We start from the raw sequence: 12125 nt of genomic DNA, 5'->3' as shown, positions 1-12125 counted from the left end.
CAGATTATTAAAATATGTTGAATATAAGATGGAAAAACATTCATTAAATTCGTAGGAAATGTTTAAAGATTTCTGAAGATTAGAATTGACAAGGGGCACATGGCAGCCGATGCCTCAATTCCCGGTGTTTTGAGGGAAACAAGGATTATTTTGGGGACATTCGGGGGGTTTTAGGGGTCATTTAACATTTAAAAGAATGAATGTTTTAGATTGGATTTAACAGAAGACCTATTTTATGAAAAAAAATCTAAAAACACCACTTTTATCTAAAGAGTGCCTAAAATGTTTTAGCAAATGACTGTTGGATTTCTGCAGCAAAATGTAATCTAAGGTATTGCCAGGATTTATTGGTCACTGACAAAAGGAATTGTGTCTTTGCCACAAACTCTGATTTTATAATCCCTATATCCTTGCAACCCAATTTTGTAGATCATAGATATTTCAATATATAAATTCTGTTAGATCAAATAACCTAACTTATAAATATCAAAGTTTCACAACATTAGGTTGCAAAGATATTAAGATTACAAAAAATTTAAATAATTGTATGGCAAAGACTCAATTTCTTTACCCAATTAACAGAATTTCAATTAAACTGTTTCTACTTTCTTTCTATTGACAAAAATTAACATTTTTCACAATTCTCTAAACGTTTTCTTTAATCGTAAAGTAAACAAAACGTTGGCTTTAAAAGATGATATAAACCTGGACGAAGCAAAGTTTATCGTTTGTTATCGAACAACTCGAAAAATCGTTCAGGCCTAATTTTACTTACAGAGTCATCGATATATGGCAGTAAGTAATTAAAGTAAACTTCTTACATGTTTGCAGAGCCTCTTGAAATTTCATGAAAAAAAGATGAAAATGGGTGTTGGGTTCATTAAATGNGGGGGGGGGGGGGGGTTAACGTCTAATTATGTGTTGGTTAAATTAGTATCGGCATTTTCAGTTAAATGAGATAGATTTCATGTAAACACATGTGACATTAGTCATAGTATCGGACAAACATACAAACTAACAAAAACTTTTTTCAAACAAATCCACTCAGTTTTTACAAGTGTTATTTTTTTACATAAAACGTATAATGATGTGCAATGACATTTTATATCCTTTCAGAGAATATGAAGCATAAATCATAAATAAAGAAATCGTATTTTGCTATTGAAATAGAAAGTCGGACACTACACACTAGATCAAAATAGGAAAATAAATAGGTTATATATAAATACTATTATTAGTTTAAATCACTAAAAAGTAGGCATGTGTGGTCATCATTTTTATATTTTTCTTGTAATCAAATACTGGTGAACGTCTAGACGTTTATATAATTGATCTTGGAATAAAATACTGGTGATCGTCTAGACGTTTATATAATTGATCTTGTAATCAAATAATGGTGATCGTCTAGACGTTTACATAATTGATCTTGTAATCAAATACTGGTGATCGTCTAGACGTTTATATAATTGATCTTGTAATCAAATACTGGTGATCGTCTAGACGTTTATATAATTGATCGATTGATCGTTGACTACTGAAGGAAATTTGCCCCCTTGTTTCCACCCTCATGTAACTCCTTACCCCCTAATTATTTCCCCCTTCCGTTGTTTTTTAATACAATTTCTTTTTCCTTTTAGACTTTTCCAGACCGGAGGGGCTTCTAGCCAGGTTTTGATCTAATTAAGATTAATCAGAAGACCAAAAAAATGTCCGCAATTGTTTTGAATTAATTACTAATTAAAGTTGGCGATTTTTAAGTGCTCAACATCTGCTTAATATTTGATCAGATTTAATTTTGTAACGAAATGAACGGTAGGGTGTCACAAAATAATAAACACTGAAAAGAAAATGTTTATTATTACTTATTTCAATAATGATTTTTTGATGTAAACTTATTTTAATTATATTATAAATCTTTTTTTTCACGGACACACTGCTTTTATTAAATTGATTTTAACTAAGGAAGATCTAAATTAGTTTAAGATATCTTATTCTAAAAACATTGATAGTAAAAACATGGCACGGGCGGCAGCTGTAACCTAGAAACAAGATTTGCGTGCACGAAAAACACGTTGCAAATTAATCCTTGCCAAAAATCTGCTACCCCTTCTCTGATTTATAAGTTCCAATTCCCTGTAGGCCTTGAAGTTCGCAAGTTTGATTTATGCCTGGGCCTATACAGAGGCCTTTCAGGCCTAATTTAGAAACAGGCAATTAACATAACTTCAGGTTTTAATCTTGGAAAATTATAATTTATTCAAAAATAAGCTGAAAGGGTATTATGGAAAAAGGTGTAAGAGAGAAGGATGGAAAAGTAAGTTAAAGAGGGTAGGATGGAAAAGTAGGATAAGGAGGGTAGGATGAAAAAGTAGGATAAAAAGGGTAGAATGAAAAAGTAGGATAAAGAGGGTAGAATGAAAAAGTAGGATAAAGAGGGTAGGATGGAAAAGTAGGATAAAGAGGGTAGAATGGAAAAGTAGGATAAAGAGGGTAGAATGGAAAAGTAGCATGGAAAAGTAGGATAAATTGGGTAGAAGTAGAATGGAAAAGTAGGATAAAGAGGGTAGAATGGAAAAGTAGGATAGGTTGGGTAGAAGTAGGATGGAAAAGTAGGGTGAGATCATTAATCTTGTGATTGTTTGAAACGTGTTTAAGAGTCAGAATATTCAACTAATTATTTGCACAGCAGTCTTCAAGCAGTCTTAGAGTATCAGGATTCTAACTATAGACGCAGTTTTCCCTCGGTCAAGTGGATACAGAGAACAGCTGAAGATGAAACTCAACTTGCTGTCAACCGAACTTATTTTTGATAACTAACTGTGGGGAATCGTAAACTGTTGAATTTTATAATAAGAAAAATACTGGTTTAATAATTTTTCGGGTTGACATTTTTTATCAGCTTTTCCTCGCACATGACAGGATGATTTTTTTGCTGAGAAAATTGGTAAAATTTGTAGAAATATGCAGATTTTGGGTTTACAGGGGGTATACCGACCCTATAATTAGTCAGTCGGGAGTCAGAGCAGTTCCATATACNACAACTTCAGTTCAGGGTGTCAAACAGTAGTATACACAACTTCAGTACAGGGTGTCAAACAACAAGTTAAGATTAAACAATATTTTGAGAATTAAGGGAAAAAAAATAAAAGGGTGGAGGGTTAATAGTTAATACCGTTGTGGGGATGAAACAAAAAAAAATAATGGAAGGATTTACATTCTCTTGGAAGTTAATTTTTACAATAATAAAACAATGTCGATAAATAAAATCTGATTCAAAATTTTCTAGATCAACTGTGCGAAAAAAGAGTAGCATTAATTGAGCTTACAGAATAATATCATTTAAAATCAAGCTTAAAGCTGATTAACTTGGTCAAATCGAAAAAAGTTCTTAAATTTCAAAGTATTTAAGACTCCCTGAGTCCCTATTAGCTAGGCATGAGCAACAAGTTTAAATTATCAAATATAGAAACAGAGATATTTTTTACATTAAGTTTAGTTTAAAATAATAACTACGAATAATTACACAATTTAGAGACGAAATTCCGAGAAGCGAGAAAGCCTCGTAAAAATATGTAATTGTGTTAATTTTATCTCAAAATCCCAGCTAATAGAGATATTACAAACCTATATTTTTACCAGTTTTTATATAATTTTCTCCCCTCTCCAACCCTCCTAATAATACAGGGAGATGTTGTAAAAAATAAGTAAGAGATTTTTTTTTGAAATTCTTGTAGATCTGGTGGATGTTTATGATCCTAAAGATGTTTCGGCCATTTTTATCTAAAATGTTGCACGTTTTTTTAACAAGCGGCCATATTTGTTGGGCTCTTTACATTTTATAAATTGCTGAAACCCTGAATTCGGCAATTTTAGCTTCTAATTTAGTTTTGAGGGACAGTAATCTGTAAAGAATGCAAGATTTCAGGGGCAGTAGAGTAAAATGAGGAGGTTAAAGAAAAAGAATAAAAAAAGTTTTAAAAAATGAAAGTACACTTTTAGATAAAGGTTCTATCAGTTTTGTTCATGTATTTTTTCTTGGAAGGGGGGGGGGGNCTCAGAGATATTATAATGGAAATATTCTCAGAGATATTATAATGGAAATATTCTCAGAGATATTATAATGGAAATATTCTCAGAGATATTATAATGGAAATATTCTCAGAGATATTATAATGGAAATATTCTCAGAGATATTATAATGGAAATATTCTCAGAGATATTATAATGGAAATATTCTCAGAAAAAAAGGTCATTAGAAATTTAGTCTACACAGAGTCCCATAGATGGATAGATAGATAGATAGAAAGATATATAGAAAAACAAACAGACAGACACCCAGAAATATATATAGGTATAGATAGATAGGTATTTTGATAGATATGTTGTACCTGATTTGTTGAGTAAGGTTTAGTATACGAAACCAATGATGAATAAGAACTAAATATCCAGATAAACAAACTACACCTAGAGAAGAAGAGAGAAAAATTCATGAAACATCATATTTTTACTTTATTTGTTTAAAGCACGTAAAATGTGTTCCATACATTTTAATGAAAGGTGTCTAAAGGAATTCTACATAATTTGTTCAAAATATTTCTACATAATTTGTTCAAATATTTCTACATAATTTGTTCAAAATATTTCTACATAATTTGTTCAAAACATTTCTGCAATTCTTTGTAACTTGTTTTAAACATTTCTACATTTCTACGTAATTTGTTTAAAACATTTCTTCGTAATTTGTTGACCTACGATGGGTATTCCTATATGTAGAACAGTGTAGGATTTCTTGAGCATAAACCAGGCGTAGAGGAAGTAGATACCTTAATCAATTAATCACGTTTTTTATATTATCAAAATATTTCATCATTTTAATTTTTTGTTCGTTTTGAAGTTTTAATTAAAAGTTACAAAATCAAAATAATGTAAAAAAAACTTTAAAAAATCACATTTTACAGAAGACCAATTAGTTGGTTTCCAAATATAAAAGGGACTACCCAACTGTTATTTCAAGTAACCCTCCAATTAAATAATGCCCTTTTATTAATAATGCGGAAGATATTGTCATTCTTGAGCTTAAAAAGTGTTTAATTCTGATAAATTTCTCGATTTTTTTCTGCAGAAGAAATGCGCAAGTTTCTTTATTATAGAAACTGAAAGTAGAAATAGTGATTTGTTAAAAAACGAGATATAAATATATATATCATGCAGCTTTTAGGGTACCCTTGGGAATCGGACATGTCACAGGCAGCCGTATCGCCCGCAAATTGGGTAAATAACGCAGACACTCAATAGGACTAGCCGGTGCAGCAAAGTTGACGCGGTCAGACTTTAGGTTAAATTTACTTTTACTAAAGGGTCAGGGGTGCGTGATGTACGTACCTCCACATAATTGGAAAGCCATTTGAAATTACGCCTACATTCCCTTTTAATACATGTAAATTAAAATATTGCCAATATTGGATTTGAACAGGGCGCACAATTCTTTAAATATAATAGTTGAACCATGTGGCGACGGTTCAACCAGCTCTTTAGTGTGCAGGGACAAGCTGAAGCTAAGTGGTTAAATTTAATCATAATTGCATATGTTTGTTGACCCTAACCTTCATTACTCCGTTTTAAGTCGTCTTTAACTCAAAACTTCTCTTAGAGACCACCAAACCAAACATTTGCAACCCCAACCCCCTCTTCTTATCTCCGACGAAATCAACAAGCTCACGTGTAGTGATTCTATTTTCAAAAGTTAAGCAAAAAACAAAATTCATAAAAAATAGGTGATTTACATTGGTAATTAATTGTCATCTTTTTTTAGTACTGTTTGTACCCTCATTTGTACCCACATTTCCTGTTCTAGATTGTAAGGATTTTTCTTCATTACAAACATTATTTTCATTATTTATACCCAATATAATTAAATGCAATTTTTCAGGAAATAAAGAGATTTTTATTATTATCGACTTCTGGACGTGTGGTTTGTTCTGTTATTTTCGAGAAACAATGTTATCTTTGGCTTGGTAATATTATAAATCAATAAAAAAATAGCAAAACTATTATTTTAAAATACTTACATATCGGCAGAACTGAAATGTCAACAAGAAAGTAAACTATTAACCAAATATAAAGAAACCTAAAACAACAAGTTGATAGTTTTATATTTACAATAAATACAGAACTGATAAATCCAAATCCATTTTTGAATAATTTATTTTTGAATAATTTATTTACCTGAATGAATTGTACGGTCTGGTTTCAGACCAGCTGCTGGCCTTGTATATACCAGATAAACCAAGTATAGTTACCTGTATGAATTGTACGGTCTGGTTTCAGACCAGCTGCTGGCCTTGTATATACCAGATAGACCAAGTATATTTACCTGTATGAATTGTACGGTCTGGTTTCAGACCAGCTGCTGGCCTTGTATATACCAGATAGACCAAGTATATTTACCTGTATGAATTGTACGGTCTGGTTTCAGACCAGCTACTGGCCTTGTATATACCAGATGAACCAAGTATATTTACCTGTATGAATTGTACGGTCTGGTTTCAGACCAGCTGCTGGCCTTGTATATACCAGATAGACCAAGTATATTTACAAATAGAAGAAATAAACAAACACAGCTACAACTTAACGTACTGCAACAAAAATATAAATTATTAAAAGTGATTTTCGTGCCAGAACGAAATTATTACTATTTGATTTTGAAAGCATGATATTTTCAGCAAAAAAATGCATGTTCTGCAAAGAACTTTTATCATTTTTCCATCAATGAGAGTTTTCAAAAAGTATAAAGCAAAAAAAACAGCAAAAACAATAAAATGAAAAAACCTGATCCAGATGCAGAAACTTGCCCAAACACAGCGACCTTAATACACACCTTAAATACTAACTTGGAAACCCAGCTTTGTCTGAAATTTTTTCCTACATAAGTCAGCCCTCTCAACTTATAACATTCCCGTGGTTCTATCGAGTTCCCCAATCAAAAGTTGAAGCAAATCGGACCAGGGGTTCATGAGTTATGATCGGACACACACAAAAACAAACAGAGATTATTACTTTACATCATAGATATATAATCTGTAAAAATGCTACTCAACCTGTAATATGTTGGTTCCCAGCAGAAAGATCCCAAATAGTTGTAATCAGGCATGATAGAAAACCACAGCTTGTCACAATTATATGAAATCTAAAAGTTCTAATAATAAAATCCAATTTACGACTTTTTTGTAATTCAATTTTTTTTAACAGAACTTAAAAAAGAAAAAATACATGGAAATGACAGTTTTTATAATTTAATATTTTATGTTCGCAGATTTTTAATTTGACTTATTTGGTTAATCCTGTGAATTTTTAGAAAATCAAAATTATGTAAAAGAATTCAAAAAAAGAAGGAGGGGGGTTGGGGGTGTTTTTTCATAATTTTATTTGTAAACGCACCTAAAGATTTGCTTTCCATTTTCCTCTCTTTGTATTATGTAAGATTTCCCTTGAATTTCTTCCAAAGATTTCTTCCTTACAATATTAATAGGGTGAGCTACATCCCAATCCCGGGTAGGTACTTCTGAGTGTCGGATAGGTACTTTTGAGTGTTGGGTTGGCACCTCTGAGTGTCGGGTAGGCATCTTAAAGGTTCACAATAATTAGGAAGTTGATACAGTGAAACTCAAACAAAAACAATCATAAATTGAGCAGGGATATATATCAATTAGAAGATTTTCAGACGCGCGATGCAATTTTGCAACTTGAAAAAAGGAGAATTTGCCACGCATAACAAGTTTAATATTTTAGTTAGAATTGGTTTGTCTATGCTAGCTAAATATTTAATTATCATCACGGATATCCCATATTATATGTTAACTTTAATTCTGGTATATCTCACTTCTCACTGAGCAGTGCTCAGTGCTCACTGTTTTCCCGCATTATATCCTGGACTGCAGATTACTCGAGCTGCACCTTTACCATGATGCAACCAAACTGCATTTATCTATCTATCTTACCCTAGTTTCTATCTTTCTTTCTTTTTTTCTTTCTATTTTCTATCTTTCTATCTTGTCTATTTTTTATCTTTTTATCTGTCTTTCTTTCTATCTTTCTATCATTCTATCTTTCAATCTTTCTATCTTTCTATCTTTCAATCTTTCTATTTTTCTATCTTTCTATCTTTCTATCTTTCTATCTTTCTATCTTTCTATCTTTCTATCTTTCTATCTTTCTATCTTTCTATCTTTCTATCTTTATTTTTTATATCTATCGTGCTATCTACCTATCTATCCAACAAACTAACTAAATAAGTAACTATTTGCCTTTATATTATTTTTATATTGTTATTGAATTTATTTACTCTTTAATTCAGAATATTTTCTGAATCTTTTTGATTATCTATTTTTGATTTATTTCACGCCCATAAGTTTATTTAGCTCTGAATTAAACCATTCATCTTTTTTCAAATTTTATATTTATTTCCTATCTATCTCTCTATCTGTTTTGTTGTGTCATCATATCCTGCGTACATTGAAATATGAAACAAATATTTTTTTAAACATTTGAAGAAATCTAAATATCGGGCAAATGTCAAAAATTAAGCTTTTTAGTAACACAAATGTGAAAATATCATGCACAATATTTGCAATAAAAAATCAAATTTGTTTGAAACATTCCATTTTTAACAAAATATGCGCGCAAAAACCTCAAAATGTAATTTACCAGTTGCATGAGTTGTAGAATTTTTAATGGAGGCGGACAGACGGAAATTTAGGAAAAATCCACGGTTTTCATAAAACTCTGATGTGAACAGTTTCGTGAGACTACACAGGGAAGAGAAGCCGGGATTCGAACCCAACACCTAGGATTAAACTGCTTGCAACACAGGCAATAGGCTTTATCGAAATGGGTCCAACAAACATTTCGACGAGGACAATATTTTCAAAAAGCCTAATTTGTAATAAGAGAACTTTTCGATCAAATTGTCAAATTAATTGTTCGAACATTTTTATTTCAGAAAAACCCAAGTTTATGTCGAGTCTAATGCGTGAAATTTCTACGTAATTTTGGTGAATTACTACAATTCGAACCAAACCAAACTTTTATCTGTTGTTTTTATGTCCCATCAATATCCCCGTGTATCCATAAAGACTAATAGATAGATTGATAAATAGATATACAGGGTTAACCACGAAGAATGAGACTATAATGACGACCTTAACCCGGTTAAAATCTATCTAAAGTCAGAACTTTTGATTCGTAAATTGCAGGATCAAGCATTGATCTCCATCTATGCAGATTATTTTAAATCCTCTTTGATACCCTGCAGGTCTAACTTTTATTCAGGTAACTATCCTTATCTTTTAAAGTGTCCACATTGGATATCGAGATCAAGCGTTAACGATAATTAACCGCTGTCTATCTATGTTTCTATCTATCTTTCTATCTATCTAAAGATCCAGATGCTGAAGAATAATTTGTTGGAATCTATTCTAAAATTAGAACTGTATGAAATGATATTGTATACTCAAATCTATATTTATCTATAAATATGAAATTGATATACCTCTATCTTCCGCCACCCTCCCCCCTTTCTCTAAATTCATTCTTCCCTCCCCCTTTTACAGATATTCTATCCTTAATTAGAAATGAAACCTAACCCTGGGCCCGCCCCTTTACACGCATGCTCTGCCCCCCTTCAGACGACATCTCTTCACGAATATCACATTCCTAATTTTAAGAAATTAAAATCAAGAAATATTCTATTAAAACATATAATTTAATTTGTAAAAGAAAAAACTTGTCACATTCGGCCCGCGGGGGTAACATGAGACTGCACGGACAATGCCGAGAACTGCGATATAATTGGACAATTTTTAAGTTGCATCGAATGATGGTAAATCATGAAAAAAATGATTACTTCACATGCATACTTCAGATGCTACAATATAATACATAGGTTAAGATATTGGTTTTGTTAAACAAATTCAATCAGATACGTTTTGGGAATAGAAAAACCTAGAGAAACGTGGCTGGCACATTAGTCTGACTAATGAATGAAACGTCCAATAGAATATGATAATACAATTAATTTATTATTTTTAACGTGTTTAGAAACATTTTTATAATGTTGTTATTACCGCCGACACTTTTTACCAGTCTTCCAATATGTAAACATCTGCTGAGGGGACAAAAAAACACAGGTGTTTATTGTTTAGCCGTTTATATTTAATGGCTTCATTTATTTGTATGAGATCGGAGCTTTATAGTGTGTCTTCTTTAGGGGGTCAGGACTTTACAGAATCATGAAACGTGGGAGAAGGGAGGGGGGAGTATAGCGTTGTCACCCCCCCCCTGAACCTCATACTTTCATTCCTTATTCCACTCTTGAATGAGTCAAATATTGGTTAGAAACAATTTGTAAAACCTACACGCTTACACAGGATAGTGACACCCCCCTGCAAGGATAAACTGAACACTCTGCTGCAAAATTTCACGGATTTTCACCTAAAATTAAAAATCTCGCGACAAAAACTCGGTGAGGGGGAGAACCAAAAAGGATTATTGATGGAGGGGGCCCTGGGCACCACATGGGATAAAAAGTGAGAATTGAAAGGGGGGGGGGCGGCTATGACAGTATAAGAAAAGGGTTAACTTTGAATCATATTATCTTTATTGTCCTGCGCCATGCTGCATGGTTTTTATTTTTCATTCAGACATTTGTTTAAAATTGCACATGTCTGGTTTGATAGAAATCTTAAGATACAAGATTATTTAAATCAGTTGAATTAAAGTGGATACAAACACAAGCATTAAACTTTAAATTGGCCCTTCATTTAAAAATATGTCATGTTCGATATGCAACGATACCATTTAAACCTCTATCTAAACTACAATATATTCGTTTTTCTCTCTTGATCGTGCTGAATTCTCACATTGTCTTTACATAAATTACACAGAAACACAATGAAAAAAATTAATCAGTTAGAAATACAAGGGTATCTCATTCACTTCTGTCACTCAAAGGTTTAAATGGCACTGTTGTGAATCAGACTTGCCACCCTATGTATTGAGGGACATTTAATCTTAAGTCTACACTCCCTGTAAACAATTAAAGTTTGAAAAAGAGTGTGAAGATTTAAGATCTATTTTACTGATAGATCAATATGTATATTGCGCAAAATATTAAAGTATTTATATTTAAGAAATACAAAATATTTAAATTAAAATTTGCAAAATTAACGAATATTTCGCACTTTCTTGAAAATACTCTATTCCCAAATGATAAACACATTTATTGCCAATTATAATTGGATTGTGTATAGGGGGGGGGGGGGCTCGTGCCCCGTATATTGAGCCATAAATTTACCACTGACTTTGGGCGGTAGGTAGTTTGCAAAAAATAATTTATTCTTGCTCCTTAAATATAATTTAAAGCATGTAATAAACTAGACCGGGCCTAGATGAGTTGCAAAAAGTTTGCTAATCTCAAATAATACTCCCTCCGACAACCTTATATGCAAAATACGTAAATTATAAATATCAACACGATTTATTGATAAAAAATTAGATAGTAAACGTTTTCGCTCCGAGAATATTGATAAATTATCAAACGTGTTGAATTGGAACACTTATCTGCGGATGTCCTGTGTCTGTACTAAATCATCAAATTTGCATAATTTTCGCAGCACTATCATTTCCCCGTTTATAATTCACATCCAATTTGTCTAGGACTATATTTATTTTGCCAAAAAAAATTGGCAAAAAGAAGAACATTACTTTCACATGAACAAAGACCAAGTTTTCCAACTCTGTTAACTTTATAAATTTAAATTCAATTTAGCTGTTTGAACTTCAAAGTTTCTTTTTATGCCAGAAATATAAGTTTTTCTAAATATTTGCAATATTCAACCCTGAAACCGTGCGAATCCTGGCAAAAATTTTGCATCTGCTCCTAAACCATCCCCTCCACACATTTAGGGACAAGAAATACATTTTAGAGACATTTAAGGGACATTTAAGGGACTACAATGAAAAACAAAAAGAAGAAGTTTCTAAATCTATTTGTAATTTTTCAAAAATAAGACATTGCTTCTTAATCTTTCCGAAGTTCTCTCATAGCATGACATAGATACATAAACCTA

At 31.9% G+C, this 12125-nt stretch overlaps 1 protein-coding gene across 1 annotated transcript; it reads right to left on the bottom strand.

The window, feature by feature from the left end:
- Window positions 1-2702: 2702 nt before the first annotated feature.
- LOC111705737 (uncharacterized) lies at window positions 2703-8819 on the bottom strand. Its single transcript, XM_023478384.1, has 9 exons — window positions 8704-8819; window positions 7438-7622; window positions 7098-7186; window positions 6829-6865; window positions 6522-6635; window positions 6069-6127; window positions 4749-4823; window positions 4389-4464; window positions 2703-2787 (listed from the first exon to the last, which is right to left on the bottom strand). The coding sequence occupies exons 1-9, from the start codon at window positions 8710-8712 to the stop codon at window positions 2703-2705; spliced, it is 729 nt and encodes a 242-aa protein (XP_023334152.1). The 5' UTR covers window positions 8713-8819.
- Between the last annotated feature and the right edge of the window lie 3306 nt (window positions 8820-12125).

This window comes from Eurytemora carolleeae, unplaced genomic scaffold, assembly GCF_000591075.1.
Source record: "Eurytemora carolleeae unplaced genomic scaffold, Eaff_2.0 scaffold302, whole genome shotgun sequence".
Classification (NCBI taxonomy): Eukaryota; Metazoa; Arthropoda; class Copepoda; order Calanoida; family Temoridae; genus Eurytemora; species Eurytemora carolleeae.
The sequence above is the reverse complement of the archived record's forward strand: the minus strand, read 5'-3'. Positions and strand labels throughout refer to the sequence as shown.